At 40.5% G+C, this 17,185-nt stretch overlaps 1 protein-coding gene across 1 annotated transcript in view; it reads right to left on the bottom strand.

Annotated features, from left to right (window-relative positions):
* Positions 1-17,185, bottom strand: part of LOC103034314 (protein HIRA) — a 34,655-nt gene that overhangs the window by 8,631 nt on the left and 8,839 nt on the right. The window contains exons 6-18 of the mRNA XM_049470574.1: positions 15,147-15,242; positions 14,874-15,034; positions 13,125-13,292; positions 11,883-11,996; positions 11,413-11,483; positions 10,439-10,544; positions 9,326-9,541; positions 7,626-7,711; positions 7,269-7,439; positions 5,615-5,791; positions 5,323-5,524; positions 3,836-3,934; positions 2,608-2,756 (exon numbers count right to left, since the gene is read on the bottom strand). Of these exons, the coding sequence (XP_049326531.1) occupies positions 2,608-2,756; positions 3,836-3,934; positions 5,323-5,524; positions 5,615-5,791; positions 7,269-7,439; positions 7,626-7,711; positions 9,326-9,541; positions 10,439-10,544; positions 11,413-11,483; positions 11,883-11,996; positions 13,125-13,292; positions 14,874-15,034; positions 15,147-15,242 (1,816 nt within the window). The remainder of the gene's footprint in view (positions 1-2,607; positions 2,757-3,835; positions 3,935-5,322; positions 5,525-5,614; positions 5,792-7,268; positions 7,440-7,625; positions 7,712-9,325; positions 9,542-10,438; positions 10,545-11,412; positions 11,484-11,882; positions 11,997-13,124; positions 13,293-14,873; positions 15,035-15,146; positions 15,243-17,185) is intronic.

Genomic DNA, 17,185 nt, shown 5'->3' with positions numbered 1-17,185 from the left:
GACAGAGAGAGAGTAGGGGCCGATTATATATACAGGAATTGCAGTATGGGAGCAAAAATAAATAAATAAATAAAAAATTCTGGCAAAAGCTTTGTAGTCATTAAAACAGATTAAAATAATAGTGCATCTTTAATAAATAAATATTATTAAAAAGTTTCTTTATTTCAGTAATTCATTAAAAAATATTATATAGATGCATTGCACACAGAGTGATCTATTTTAAGCGTTTATTTCTTTTATTGTTGATTATTATGGCTTACAGCCAATAAAAACCCATTACTCAGTGTCTCAGAAAATTAGATTATTATATTATAAGACCAATTGGTACTTTAGGCAGTGTGGGCAGTGTGCCAAGTCCTGCTGGAAAATGAAATCTGCATCTCCATAAAAGTTGTCAGCAGAGAGAAAAAGCATGAAGTGCTGTAAGATTTTGTGGGAAAACTAAACTGCACTGACTTTAGACTTGATAATAAAACACAGTGGATCAACACCAGCAGATGACAGACATGACTCTCCAAACCATCACTGATTGGTGGAAACTTCACACTAGACCTCAAGCAGGACTGTGGACTGTGTGTCTCTCCACTCGTCCTCCAGACTCTGCTCCCTTGATTTACTTTAAATGAAATGTAAAATTTACTGATGATCAGTGATGGTTTGGAGAGACATGTCATCTGCTGGTGTTGATCCACTGTGTTTTATTATCAAGTCTAAAGTCAGTGCAGCGCTTCCATTTGCTGGGAAACATTGCATCATCCAGATGAAGTGCACATTCACTCTTCAAACATAATTAATATCAGAAATATTTTTTTAGCTAGCTGTATTATGTTGTAGAAAACACTTAGAATAAGAACAATAGAGAAGAAAAATTCACTATACAGTGGGGAGAACAAGTATTTGATACACTGCTGATTTTTCAGGTTTTCCCACTTGCAAAGCATGTGGAAGACTGTAATTTTTATCATAGGTACTCTTCAACTGTGAGTGATGGAATCTAAAACAAAAATCCAGAAAAATACATTGTGTGATTTTTAAATAGTTAATTTCCATTTTATTGTGGGAAATAAGTATTTGATACACCAGAAAAAGAAACTTAATATTTGGTACAGAAACCTTTGTTTGCAATTACAGAGATGAGACGTTTCCTGTAGTTCTTGACAAGGTTTGCACACACTGCAGCAGGGATTTTGGCCCACTCCTCCATACAGATCTCCTCCAGAGCCTTCAGGTTTCGTGGCTGTCGCTGGGCCACACGGACTTTAAGCTCCCTCCAAAGATTTTCTATTGGATTCAGGTCTGGAGACTGGCTAGGCCACTCCAGGACCTTAAGATGTTTCCTACGGAGCCACTCTTTAGTTGCCCTGGCTGTGTGTTTTGGGGTCGTTATCATGCTGGAAGACCCAGCCACGACCCATCTTCAGCGCTCTTACTGAGGGAAGGAGGTTGTTGGCCAAAATCTCACGATACATGGCCCCATCCATCCTTCCCACAATACGGTGCAGTCGTCCTGTCCCCTTTGCAGAAAAGCATCCCCAAAGAATGATGTTTCCACCGCCATGCTTCACGGTTGGGATGGTGTTCTTGGGGTTGTACCCATCATTCTTCTTCCTCCAAACATGACGAGTGGAGTTTAAACCAAAAAGTTCTATTTTTGTCTCATCAGACCACATGACCTTCTCCCATTCCTCCTCTGGATCATTCAGATGGTCATTTGCAAACTTCAGAAGGGCTTTGACATGCGTTGGCTTGAGGAAGGGCACCTTGCGTGCACTGCAGGATTTTAATCCTTGACGGCGTAGAGTGTTCCTGATTGTTTTCTTTGAGACTGTGGTCCCAGCTCTATTCAGGTCATTGACCAGGTTCTGCCGTGTAATTCTGGGCTCATTCCTCACCTTCCTCAAGATCATTGATGCTCCACGAGGTGAGATCTTGCATGGCGCCCCAGACCGAGGGAGATTATCCGTTATTTTGCATTTCTTCCATTTTCTAATAATTGCACCAACAGTTGTTGCCTTCTCACCAAGCTGCTTGCCTATTGTCCTGTAGCCCATCCCAGCCTTGTGCAGGTCTACAATTTTATCCCTGATGTCCTTACACAGCTCTCTGGTCTTGGGCATTGTGGAGATGCTGGAGTCTGACTGATTGAGTGTGTGGACAGGTGTCTTTTATACAGGTAACGAGTTCCAACAGGTGCAGTTAATACAGGTAATGAGTGGAGAACAGGAGGGCTTTTTAAAGAAGAAGTAACCAAAATTCTTACTGGTTGATAGATGATCAAATACTTATTTCCCACAATAAAATGGAAATTAATTATTTAAAAATCATACAATGTATTTTTCTGGATTTTTGTTTTAGATTCCATCACTCACAGTTGAAGAGTACCTATGATAAAAATTACAGTCTTCCACATGATTTTGCAAGTGGGAAAGCCTGAAAAATCAGCAGTGTATCAAATACTTGTTCTCCCCACTGTATGCACCCAATTGGTCATGAATCAGCAACTGCACTGTGCCCTGCAGGTTAAACTGTTAGTAAACATCAGGAGAAGATAAGCCTGATTGTGTACGATCGGGATGATGAGGATGTTACGCGATTATGGGATTTTACCTGCTCCCCGTCACCACGGCGATGCGACTAGGCAGCACCGCATCCCACTCTCTCCCGTCTCTGCTACACTTGAGCTGACTGAGCCGAGCTCCAGCTACAACCGACACCTCGTTCTCCACCTCTAGGTACAACACAGAGTCCGTACCCACCTGCAGACACACACACACACACACATTATTAAAAATAACATCTCTACAGATCAGAAAAAGTCCATATGCCGTCACAGTGAGAGTCTTGACACTTTATTAAGAGCTGGCGGGCAGCTGCCACAGTTAAAAGTCTTGTGTACTGGTCAGTAAGATCTCCAATCAGGACAAGCTAGTTCTATAGTTCTATAGCAAGATGGTCCAGTCTCAAATCAAGTCCCAGACTGGGTAGGTAGTAAGTGTGTAAAGCAAAAACGTGAGACAAGAAAGAAAGAGAGAGAAATAGGTTTTAGATGAGGGTTTAGGATTATAGTTAGGCTTTAAAATTAAGGCTTAGGTTCAGAATTAGTGTTTTAGGAGTAGTAGATTTAGAGTTTAAAGTTAGAGGTAAGTTTTTACATCAGGGTTTTTTATATACGTTTCAGGTTTAGGGTTAACAAATGAGGTCAGAGTTAGGGTATATAGTTAAGAGTTTAGAGTCAGAGTTTAGGTTTAAAGTGTAGTGGTAGGGTTAAAGGACAGAGGTAGGGTTTATGGTTAAAGATTAGGATTAGGGTTTACAGTTAGAGTTTAGGGTCGGGGTCAAGTTAGAGACAGGTTTAAGAGTTAATGTTCAGGTTTAGGGTTTAAGGACAGGATTTAGAGTTTAGGGTCAGACTTTAGAGGTTGGTTTTAAAGTTAATTAGTAGGACTATGGTTTCAGGATAGGGTTTAGAGTCAATGTTTAGAGTTCATGTTTAGGGTTAGGGTTTACAGTAAGGGTTTAGGGTTAAAGATTAGGGTTAGGGTTTACAGTTAATGTTTAGGGCTTAGTGTCAGGGTCAGGTTTGAGAGTTCATGTTTAGGGGTAGGGTTTATGTACATAGTTAGGGTTTAAAGTTAAATATTAGGATTAAGGCTTACAGTTGGTGTTTAGGGTTCAGAGTCTGTGTATAATGTTTAGGGTTTAGTGTTAAAGAAGGGTTTGGGTTTATAGATAGCATTAGAGTTTAGGGTTAAACTGTGGGTTTGAGTTAATGGACAGAATTAATGTTAGGGTTTGTGTGTGTGTAAAATGTGTGTGTGTGTGTGTGTGTGTATACCTGTGAGCTGAAAGATTTCTGTACTGCAGGTGTAGGAAGTTTTAATGTCACTGCTGGAGCCGAGACCCTCACAGTTTCCTTCTCCACTGAGACTGGAGTCTGTAATACAAACAAACAAGAAAAAATTATATTCTTTAATATCCATAAGCTCCAAACACTCATAATAATACACTGTAATACATTGCAGGAACCATAGGGGGCACTCTATAATGCTCTATAAGATTTATATGATCCACAATCTCATTTCTGACAGTCTGTAATACACTACAGGAACACTAGGGGGCGCTACATGATGCTCCACAATGCTTGTATGATCCACAGTCTCATTCTGACAGACTAACACAGTGCAGGAAACACAGGGGGTTAGACTGTAATACACTACAGCAGGGGTGTCCAAACTACGGCCTGCGGGCCATTTGCGGCCCGTTTCCTTTTGTGGAGCGGCCCGCGAGGTATTTTAGAAATAGAATGAAAGTTGGCCCGCTGTTAAGCAGGTTTTTATAATGTGAGATTCAAAGTTTGAACGCTAGGTGTCAGAAACGGGCCAAAGAGTCTAAAAGCGGAGAGGGTGCGCCTTTCTAGCGCAGAAAAAAAATGGCCAAAGAGTCTAAAAGCGGAGAGGGTGAACCTTTCTAGCGCAGAAAAACAGGGCAAAAGAGTCTAAAAGCGGAGAGGGTGCGCATTTCTAGTACAGAAAAACGGGCCAAAGAGTCTAAAAGCGGAGAGGGTGCGCCTTTCTAGCGCAGAAAAACGGGCCAAAGAGTCTAAAAGCGGAGAGGGTGCGCCTTTCTAGCACAGAAAAACGGGCCAAAGAGTCTAAAAGCGGAGAGGGTGCGCATTTCTAGTGCAGAAAAACGGGCCAAAGACTCTAAAAGCGGAGAGGGTGCGCATTTCTAGTGCAGAAAAACGGGCCAAAGAGTCTAAAAGCGGAGAGGGTGCGCATTTCTAGCGCAGAAAAACAGGGCAAAAGAGTCTAAAAGCGGAGAGGGTGCGCATTTCTAGCGCAGAAAAACGGGCCAAAGAGTCTAAAAGCGGAGAGGGTGCACATTTCTAGCGCAGAAAAACGGGCCAAAGAGTCTAAAAGTTGCCGTAATTAAAGAGTTTAATATTAAGAGACATCATGAAATTAAACATCAATTTGAAAAATCTCAGTTTACACAACACTGTCAAAGATAAAGATAGTAAATCAAGTAAAATGGTGTGTAAATGAAATAATTAGGAAAAAAGTATTTTTTAAAGTGGTATATTTCATTATTTGTTTCATTACAGAGTCTGTGGCCCGTGACTTCAAATATATTTCTCCTTCTGGCCCCCAACAAAAAAAGTTTGGACACCCCTGCACTACAGGAAACATAGGGGCGCTCTAGAATACACTATAATGTATATATGAGCCACAGTCTCATTCTGACCGACTGTAATACACTACAGGAAACATAGGGGGCACTCTATAATGCTAGTTTAATCCATATTGATCTGGGGTTGTGTACCTGTGGGAAGGCCTGAGGTACAGCCATCATCAGTTTAGCGTCTTTCCTGGGTCGTCCCTTTTTCCTCTTCTCCACCACCTCCGCTCCCTCCATTTCAGGCTTGCGTTTGACCAGAGGGGGCACCTTCTGCACCTTATCCTCACTGTCGCTGCTCGTCTCCTCCTTCATCTTCCAGTCCTTCAGGACGCTGGTGTCCTTCACCCTGACCCACAGAGAAAACACAGAAATCATTTAAACCAAAGCTCTGCATACTTCATCATTCTGACCAAACAGAAAGCAGAAAAATCACCACCTGTCGACTGTGGAAACCGGCATGGCGGCGGCAGCGGCGGGGGAACTGGTGACTCCAGGCGTGGGCTTCGACCTTTCTGTGAACCGTGAATCCAGGGCTTTCATTGGCTCAATCTTTGAAGCAGTGGTCAGCAGCAGGTTGGATTTCAGACTAGCTGAGTTTACGGCCGGAGTACCACTTTACAAAATAAAATAAAAATAGAAAAAAACTTTATATGACCATTTTTTCAATATGGTAGACTGTAAAACACTATATGAAGCATAGGGGGCCCTCTATAATGTTAATATGTTCCACATACTTCTTCTGAAAGACTGTAATACACCACAGAAACCATAGGGAGCGCTCTATAATGCTCATATGATCCGCATTGTCTTTCTGGTAGACTGTAATACACTACATGAACCACATGGGGCATTTTATAACGTTCATATGAGCCTCATTGTCTTTCTGATAGACTGCAGTACACTACAAGAAGCCTAGTGGGCACTCCATAATGCTCTATAATATTTATATGATCCACACATTCATTTTGACAGAGTGTAATACACTACAGGAAGCGAAGGTGGCGCTCTATAATGCTCTATAATGTTTATATGATCCACATTGTCTTTCTGACAGACTGTAATACACTACAGGAGGCATAGGGGGCACTCTATAATGCTCTAAAACGTTCATATGATCTACAGTCTCACTCTGACAGACTGTAATACAGTACATGAAGCATAGAGGGTGCTATATAATGGTCTGTAATGTTCATATGTTCCACACACGCATTCTGACAGACTGTAATACACTAAAGGAAAGACAGGGGGTGCTTTATAAGGCTCTATAGTGTTCATATGATCGACATTGTCTTTCTGACAGACTGTAATACACTACAGGAAGCATAGAGGGCGTTCTATAATGCTCTAAAATGCTTTATAATGTCCATATAATCCACACACTCATTCTGAGAGACTGTAATACACCACAGAAACCACAGGGAGAGCTCTATAATGCTCTATAATGTCCATATGTTCCACACACTCATTCTGAAAGACTGTAATACACCACAGAAACCACAGGGAGAGCTCTATAATGCTCTATAATGTCCATATGTTCCACACACTTATTCTGACAGACTGTAATACACAACAAGAAGCATCGGGGGTGCTCTATAATGTTCATATGATCCACAATGTCTTTCTAATAGATTGTAACACACTACAAGACTCATAGTGGCACTCTATAATGCTCTATAATATTCATATGATCCACACACTCATTCTGGCAGACTGTAATACACTACAGGAACCATAGACGGTGCTCTATAATGTCCATATGATCCACACTGTCTTTCTGACAGACTGTAATACACTACAAGACGCACAGTGGTGCTCTATAATGCTTAATAATATTCATATGATCCACACATTCATCCTGACAAACTGTAACACAGTACAGAAACCATAGGGGGCCCTCTATAATGCTCTATAATGTTCCGCACACTCATTCTGAAAGACTGTAATACACCACAGAAACCATAGAGGGTGCTCTATAATGCTCCATAATGTCCATATGATCCACAATCTCATTCTGACAGACTGTAATACACTACAGGGAGCTTAGAGAGTGTGCTCTACAACGCTTTATAATGACTGTCAGTCACACACACCTGTCCTTGTCGTCTGTGGTTTTCGTGGGGGATGCTGCAGGCTCCTGATTGGCTTTCAGGCAGAGAGAGTTTGCTGTGTTCGAATCAGAAGAGAGCTGGGGGGTGAGCTGAGGGGCGACCGAGGAGCCGGGCAGGATGGGCACGCTGTTAAACAGTGCAGGAGAGAAATCCCTGCAAACACACAATCAATCAATAAACATTAAACAATCAATCACAGACTGATTAAAAAATATATATTACACATACAATACACAGACACTCTATAGTTCTTGATCTAATCTGAAGCTACATGAAGTTTGGAGGTGCCAAAATAGTGTAATAGGTCTTTTTCATTGTGTGTGCGGAAGTGTGTAGTACCCAGTATCTAGCTGTGCGATGCAGAGTGGTGTGATCCTCCTCCGGCCGTCTGCTGTCCTGGTCTCCACCTGCTTCTTCAACAGATTCTGCAGAACATAAAACATATCCACTAAAGAAAGAGGAAGTCAAAGGGAATCTTATGGTGAAGCTGAACTAAAACCTCATGAAGAGACATGAGGAGAGCTTTCAGAACAGTGGTCTGTGATCACAATGAGTATCTTGTGGAATTGAGAAGATAATTATATGAAGCGTGGAGAACTCTGGTTCTTGAACCAGTTCTATTCGGGCTTTTAAGAACCGTGGTGCTTTAAAGGGAAACAGTCCGCGTTTCCACCAGTTTTAGTGGAACCGCCAAAACATCACATCATACGTCACCAACAGAGGGCGTTGCACGGCAGTATTTTGTTTGCTTTCATATGCGATAAACCTAATGGCACCAAAATGCGCACCAATAAACCATGCAAGCATATAGTCTCCTCTGATTGGTCAGAGCTGTCTAGACCGGGAGCAAGAAAGCAAATATAGTGAGCAGATTCTGTGTTACAGAATGTGCAGTGTAAAACTTTAAGGGCGTTTTTACACCAGAACTATTTGATCCGGTTAAATCGGACTCAGGTTCGTTTGTAGTGTGATTTAATTGAGCAGGTGTGAAAACACTAATCCAAACAATCTAAACAATCGGACTGAGACCAGCTAGAGGAGGTGATCTCTGTTCCGTCCCAAACAAATTCTGAAGCGGTTTGTTTGTGGTGAGAACGTAATCCGGTTTTGATCTGACCCAGCTATTAATTATAGTCCATTTATTTCAGCTGAACTGCTGATAAGTCGCAGCTTAATCTGATATATTTGCCAGATAACGCCAATTACCACAGCTATGAACAGCAAACACCGTCTCTGCTGCTCCAGGCTGTTTACACACTAAGCGCAGTATGTGCAGCATTCACTGCTCGCAGCTACACATCGTTTTTTTTTTTTATACAATTTTATTTCTAATTTTTCCCATTTTCTCCCCAATTTAAACGGCCAACTACCCAACCCACTCATTAGGACTCCGCCTATCACTAGTAATGCCCAAACACACCAGGAGGGTGAAGACTAGTACATGCTTCCTCCGATACATGTGAAGTCAGCCACCGCTTCTTTTTGAACTGCTGCTGCTGATGTAACATTGCCGAGTAGCATCACAGTGCTAACGCTTGGAGGAAAGCGCAGCGACTTGGTTCTGATACATCAGCTCACAGACGCCATGTGCTGCAGACATCACCCTAGAAGTGATGTGGGGGGAGAGTGCCATCTACCCACCTAGAGGATATATTATACAACACTATATTTACTTTCTTGCTCCCGCACCAGACAGCTCTGACCAATCAGAGGAGATGATGTGCTCACATGGTTTATTGGCGCGCATTTTGGTGCGTTTAGGTTTGTGCCTGTGTGAAAACAAACCAAATAGAGGGAGAAAGGTTCAAAAGAAACTAACTCAAGTGATCCAGACCATAGAAACTTTTACAACTACAGGTGTGAAAACAACCTTACTTCCCTAAAGAGACTAGATAAGTCATCTATGTGCATCTGAACATTTGCACATCCATGTCAGCAATGGGTCCAACTTAAAAATAGCTGAATGCCCTCAACTAGACGGGGTGCCTACAAACTTTTGTACATACAGTATACAGTACAGTGTATAGAGTATTTCCCACCTTGCGGATGTCCTCCAGAGACTCTCCGTTCACCACGTTGGTCAGTTTAGGCGTTTGGTTCTCCAGGCTGGCTCCCTGAGCACCGCTGGAGGTTGGAGCCGCCCGTCGCTCCTGCTGATACTTCAGCATCTCCGGGTTCTCGATGATGGTGGAGGAGAGCTGCGTGTCCATAGTGACGGCCAGGCTCTTCCCGTAAATGTTCTGGTGAATGGCGTTCTGAACGAAGGAGATCGGAAAAATAAAACCGACAGATCCTAGAATGAACATCTGATGAGATTTAACTCATACCTTTTATATAAAAGATAAAGCTTCTTATAATTGATATAATCGATAAAATCTGTTTAAGCAAGCTTTATTAAGTATAGAGGACAAATACTACCACTACTGTTTAAGAATACCACAATTTTTTCATTTAATTTGGTATTTAAGCTCTTCAGGTCTGGCAAATAATCAGAAATGGTACAAAATCCAGTGTACAATACATTACAATAAACTGCCAAGGCCTTTATAAGGAAAACAAATGAACTAAAAACTGAAAAGTAGTAATTTTATAAGGATATTGTAAGTAAACCTGACAAAAAAAAAATCATACTAGTGCATCTCAAAACAATTTATTGTTGATGATTATGGCTTACATAAAAACCCAAAAATCAGTGTCTAAGAAAATTACTATATTCTAAGGTCAAGTGGTACTTTTAGCAGTGTGGGCAGTGTGCCAAGTCCTGCTGGGAAATGAAATCCGCATCTCCATAAAAGTTGTCAGCAGAGGGAAGCATGAAGTGCTGTAAGATTTTGTGGAAAAACAAAACTGCACTGACTTTAGACTTGATAATAAAACACAGTGGATCAACACCAGCAGATGACAGACATGACTCTCCAAACCATCACTGATTGGTGGAAACTTCACACTAGACCTCGAGCAGTTTGGACTGTGTGTCTCTCCACTCTTCCTCCAGACTCTGCTCCCTTGATTTACAAATGAAATGTAAAATTTACTGATGATCAGTGATGGTTTGGAGAAACATGTTATCCACTGTGTTTTATTATTCATCTGACAGTTGAAGATGTGCAGTAATAAAGAGAGTGAAAGTGTGTAAATGAATAATTCCAAACCTTTTCCTCCTCATTTAAAGGATCTCCCAGCTCATCCTGGGAAAAGTCCAGGAATGCCACCGTTCCATCCATGGAACAAACCAGCATTCCCAGACCATTCAGAGTCCTGCAGGAGAGAAAACAGAAAATAACATTGCATCCTATTTCACGCGCTCTGAACATCCAAACTACATATAACATAACAATACCCAATACAATACGTTTTAATTATAAAGAACTAGAATATATTAAAGCATGTGCTCTACATAAATATAAATACTGTACTTTTTGCACCATAAGGCACAATGGATTATAAGGCGCATTTTATGCGAAGCTAGTAAGGAACTTAGCAAGTCTCACTGCTGGGTGGTGGTGGGGGTTTACTAAGTAAAGCAAAGCTAAGTAAACAAAACCGTAATTACCGTAATTAAAAGGATAATCTACACAGATTTCTTTCCTGAAAATTGTTTATTTGGGTGAGTAAAACACTTTTTATTTACAGTAAGCTTAGATTCCCAAATTTCTCCAACACTAAGGCTGGAGCATTAGCATTAGCCGCTAACTGCTTGCGCCCGACAGCAATACACTGAGGATTCTTTAGTGTTCCAGTAAGCCAGTGCGCTATCAGCTAACGGTTCGTCTCACGTAGATTGTCTTAACACGACAAACACGCAGACTACAGATCGATATACTCACCTCTGAACGTCGAAAGAGCTAACGCTTAGCGCAGTTAGCAGCTAATGCTAATACTGCTCTAGCATCTGTGCTAAAGTGAAGAAACTAAACTGAAACTCCTGTATAACTCTGTACTTCAACAGAGTGGCTTTACTGCTCCTTAATACCTGACTGATAGTATTCATACATAAGGAGCACCGGATTATAAGGCGCTCTGATGATTTTTGGGGAAATTAAAGGATTTTAGGTGCGCCTTGCAGTGCAAAATACATAAAATATATTAAAACCAAAAACTATTTGACCACAAATAATTCTCTTACCAAGTAATATCCATGATGGATTTATCAAACAAATCATGAATGACCACTAGAGGGCGCTTCAGTGAAGTGAGCTGCAAAAAAAGAAAGAAAAAAAAAACATTAAAGATTTATATTTAAATATTTTAGCAAGTTCACCATTATTACCATTTCTTAAAATTGTGGGTTTTTAAAAGTAGATTTTTTTGGTCACATTGGAAAACAATCTGCTGGTCTGCAGATTCCACAGAGTGATATCAGTTTAACTTACAACAGCAGCGTGTAAACTATACAGTATAATAGACAATAAATACCTACATGTAGACACAATTTCACATCTATGGTCAATTACATCTACTGTCATTAGTGTGTAGTCGGTCCCCCTTTGCAGCTACACTATAGAGATAAAAGTATTCTGACACCCACAGATCCTTCTGTACATCAACAGAAATATTTCTGTAACAGTAAAGGAGGTAAAAAGCTGTGTTTCTCACCCAGACGGACAGAGAGCGGTCCTTGCTGCCCACGGCGCAGCAGCAGTACGGGCAGCTGGGTTTGGGGGCGCTGCCGTTCCGCTGCTTCTTCTTAAAAATCTTTGGGTTGAATTTCTAAAGATGAGATAATCATATTTTAGCCTTAACCTGCATATTTTTTTTATATCACTTATTTAAATAAATAAAATATATATATTTTACTGGACACAAAATACTGCCTTTGTGTTTTGGGAAAGAAAAAAACAAACAAAAAAAAAAAAGTTAGCCAAAAAATTATAACCACCCGCCTAGTACACTAGTGCGTCTTAAAAATGTTATTCTAGTTTTAGTTATTATTGCATACAATATGATATGGCACACCCCTAACTGAGATATTAAAAAAAATACAAGAACTTTATCAGATTTGTAACAGAAGTCAATGATCCAGAATGTAATAATACTAACAATAATGCACTCAAAACATCTCCATTTATCCAGGATTAAAGTAAAATAAATGATACTGGACAGATACAATCTGTAGTCTCTAGTAGATATATGATGGGAAACGAAACCAGTGTTATTCTTTTTTTTTTTTTGTTGCTAAAAACAGTTTATATATTAAAAAAAAGTGTGGATGATATGGTACCATATTTCAGGGTATAATATCGCACATGATATTTAAAAATGTTGGAGATATTATGGAGTTATGATACAATATGGCACAAAATTAGAATATTATATAAGACCAATTGTTACTTTTGGCAGTGTGAGTGGGCAGTGTGCCAAGTCCTGCTGGAAAATGAAATCTGCGTCCCCATAAAAGTTGTCAGCAGTTATCAGCAGTCATAAATACACTATATGGACATAAGAATCGTATAACATCAATATAGTCATTAGTGTGGAGTCAGTTCACTTTAAAGCTACAGACTATATTAGCATTAAACCTGTAAGTTGTGAACTGATTCACTTTAGTCCTGTCAGTCCCTGGTCTTAATGTTTTGGCTGTTCGTGTATTTACAGAAATTTAAAAACAAATATATGGCTAGTCAGTGGTCGCTATTCTACGTATTGTAATGTCTTTAATACATAATGCATTAAGCCCGCCCCCAGCATGCAGGTGGTGTCGCAGGTGCTCTGGTGATCTGGGTCACCTCAATAATTGATGTTTTTGTTTTGATCTACAGCTTCTATCTAACAGTGACCCACGCTGAAGCCCTGCAGCACTAAAACCAGAGACTAAAGGCTGCGCAGATCATTACTCACCACTACAGTGACGGCCTTACGATGACCCACGAAATCCATGTTGGTCTTCCAGCCGTCCCTCTCGATGATCTGAGCCGTCGGCCCGGAGTTGTTCATGGCATGAGCAGAAACCAAGTACTGACCATCAGGAGACCAGCTGAGTCGAAGAACATGAGTGGTACCACCGCACTAAGAGACAGACAGAAAGAGAGAGAAAGAAAGAGAAAGAGAGAGAGAGAGAAAGAGAGGGAGAGAGAGATTTATTTCATATTTTTGGCTATTACACCTTTTTTTTTTACTTGTATTAATGCATGTTTGTTCATCTATTTATGATGAATATTAAATGTCACATTGCATGTTTTTCACACTATAATGCGCTCAATGCGACACTAGTAAGGAGCAGGGGTGTCGCCATGTTTCTTTTGTAATTCAGCAGGTCTTTGTATATTTACCTTTGAATGGTAAAATGGTACCATTGGTAAAAGCACGGCTAGTGGTTAGTGTTAATGCTGCTCCAACAGCACTAGCTGGGTAACCCCTGAGCGGTAAAAGAGCTAGCGCTTAGCGGCTAATGCTAAAACTGCTGGAGAACTAAACTAAAACTCCAGTATAAAGCTGTTCTTAAGCAGAGTGACTTTACTGCTCCTTAACACCTCACTGGTAGAATCAGAGGCTGTAAAAAAGATGGACGCCGTGTCGCTGTTCCCCTTCATTCAATGAAAACGAAGCCAAAATCTTCCTCCATGTTGGCGATCCTGATACCCGAGTCTGCGCAGTAGAGCAGAGTTGACTATCTGGTATTGGTCCCGCCCATACCCAGCCCTTTTACAATAACCACACCTGATTTGAATAGAGTTGAATAATTTTTTAAAAAACGAATTCTGTGGGGATATAAAAATGTAACAATATAAGCAGAGGTTACTCTAGCTGTTACATTTAAATAATGGAGGTAGAATTACAGTATATTAGAAAAAAACGTGATTGAAAGTTGTCTGTTTTGTCATTGAAACCTATGGGGATGGGTGGGGTTACACAGCTTTCTGCAACCGAACAGCAGGGGGCGCCCGACCTGTGGTGGCTTCACTTTAGAGAGACAATGCTTTGTCCAGCTATACACAGTCTATGGGTAGAATTCATACATAAAGAGCATCTCCTTCAAGCTTGCATGTTTTAGATGCCAGCTTTCTCTAAAACGCCTGATTAAATTTATGAGCTTATCAAAAGTAAAAATCTAAATGTTAAATTTGCTATGTCCACAGGGACTCTGAAAATGTAATTCATGCCATTGAGGGTCAAGATATTTCATGTTTTGCACAGTGGTTTAGTGATTGGCACGTTCACCTCCTAGCACTGGGGTCTAGGGTTCAAGTCCCTTTCTGGATGGAGATGCCATGGTTTTCTCTTGTCTGTGTGGGTTTCCTCTGGGGATTCTGGTTTCCTCCCACAGTCCAAAAACATGGAGATCATGTCAGTTGGATACTCTAAATTGCCAAGAAATGTGTGTGGGGTATAAGTATTGTATAAGTATATATGTGTACGAATGTCTATGTATAACTGTATGCCCAGATATGGATTGGTACTCTGTACGGGGTCAGTTCCTTATTGCTTGATGCAGTCCTCTAGGTGGACGGTGGTTTCTGGTTGAGAGTAGGCTGTGTGGGATTGGCTGCTGCTTCTCACCAGTGTGTTTTGTTGAGTGCTGAGTGTAAAACATGATTGTAAAACATCCTTGAATGTCTAGAAAAATGTGCTACTGCTGAGGATACTGACCTCATTGAAGGGCTTGGTGATGTTGGTGTCCATCTGCCAGTCCATGGTCCTCCACACCTTCAGACTGTGGTCATCAGCCTGGGAGGCGATGTACTTCCCTACAGGATCCCACGTTAACCCCTTCACCAGACCGGTGTGACCTTTCAGAGTCGTCACAATCTCTATACAGAAACACACACACACACACACACACACACAGGTTAACAGAATTACTACATATTATAGATTTACAGTTTTGAGTCAGTGTAAAGTTCTTTTATCTACAGTACAAACCTGGGAACTTGCGAGCGTTCCAGATGACGATAGTGTTATCCACACTGCAGGAGGCCAACCACAGATCATGAGGAGACCAGGCTACATCCATGACATCTGAAACACACAGACACACAATAAAACCAGAAATCAGGACATTGTTACACTGTAAAATTGGGCGATATCGCCCTAAAATAATATCACAATATTTCATGGTATTTATGCGATAACAAAGCTCTTGGTGATATGATAAAACATTGAATTAAGAAAAATATATTCAAGAACACACAAATATTTCAAGAATACACTACTGCAACAAAATATAAATTACATTTTATTATTGCATATGATATGATATGGCACACCCATAACTTATTGAGATATAAAAAAATACAAGAATTTTATCAGATTTGTAACAGAAGTCAATGATGCAGAATGTCATAATACTAGATAGATAGATAGATAGATAGATAGATAGATAGATAGATAGAAACAGATTCAAACATAAATTATCTCTATATATCCAGGATTAAAGTAAAATAAATGATACTGGACAGATATAATCTATAGTCTCTAGAAGATAAATAAAAGGAAATGACAACAGTGGGAACTTTTCTTTTGATAAAAACAGTAAAAAAAAGTGGTACCCTGATGTGATAATTAGGGGTGGGTGATATGGCACCATATTTTAGGGTATAATATCGTTCACCATATTCAAAAATGCTGGCAATATTATTGAGTTTGATACAATATGGTAGGGGTGTCACGATTCTCTAAATACTCGATTCGATTTTATTTATTTATTGTATTTTTTAATTATTTATTTTATTTTAGGGTCACGATTCGATTTGATTCTCGATTTTATTTGTTCTTTTTTTTTTTACAGCAGAGAGGCCTATACCAGTTTTAGATTAGTCTATGATCAGTCATTGGTTTGATTAATCAAATTTACAATATCTTATTTCAAAAGGTGGGCTTGATATAAGTGATGCAAAGTGATACAAGTAGAGTTGCACGGTGTACCGAAGGTTCGATTCTTTTTCGATACTACGTCATCACAAACGATTCGGTTCTTTAGCGTTCGATGCTTTCGATACTGTATATAGCCCAGTCACTAGCTTCAAATGAGTCAAATTAGTAGGCGCGATTTGATTCAGTTCATAAGAAAACTGATTCACACCGCAGCAGTCGGTGTGGCAGGATTCAGATAAACTTAGTGTTCTGAACAAATGAATCGATTCACGCGCAAGCCAGCAGAGCAGCAGCGAGTGTAGAATGGCGACGGCTAAAATAACAGATGTCTCTCGTCCGCGACTTGTGGACAAAACGGGCGCGAGGAGTGAAGTGTGGGAAAATAGTCTGAGATGTAGGCATCTGTTTTTTATTGATATTTTTATTTTTAAATAAAATAACGAAAACTGAAAGTGAAACTAAACTACTTTATTAGCGCTGTTTTCACTACCGCAGTTGTACAGCGGGGGGTGTTGTGCCGATTCTGTCCGCGAAGCGGGAGTCGGATTCAGTAGCGGATTCGGCACAAGGGCGGCGGCACCTCGCGCTCCGCGGTGTTAGTTGTAAGCGCTCGCGCTAGCCGCAAAATACGACAGAAAACACTGAGGGAGCTGCAGAATTATGTATGGGACTAGAATATGAGCACGAGGAGATCAAAGAGAACCTTTACCTGTGAGTAGCTCATACACCAGAACACACAAATCTCTCTCTCTCTCACTCTCGCTCTCTCACTCTCTCACTCTTTCTCTGTGTCTCTCTCTCTCGCACGTGAACCCCTCCGCGTTTGACCTGCAGCACTGTGTTTAGCTGTTCTTAAAAATCATTTTAATTAAATAATAGTTCTATGCTTCTATGATACAGTGTTATTTAACATAATGCTGATCATATTTCGCTCATTTAGCAGACAAGCACCCTGATCTCTACAAAGAGCTGAGAAGTCGACAGGTTAGTGGAGTTAGTCAAGATACACTCTGTCTGTAGCTTTACTAAGATTTACTAGCGACTGCTAGTAAATCACGTTAACACGGAGAGGAGTGTGCAGGAGTTTT

This window comes from Astyanax mexicanus, chromosome 22 (assembly GCF_023375975.1).
Source record: "Astyanax mexicanus isolate ESR-SI-001 chromosome 22, AstMex3_surface, whole genome shotgun sequence".
NCBI lineage: Eukaryota > Metazoa > Chordata > Actinopteri > Characiformes > Acestrorhamphidae > Astyanax > Astyanax mexicanus.
Note: the sequence above shows the minus strand (reverse complement) of the source record. Positions and strands in the feature narration are given on the sequence as shown.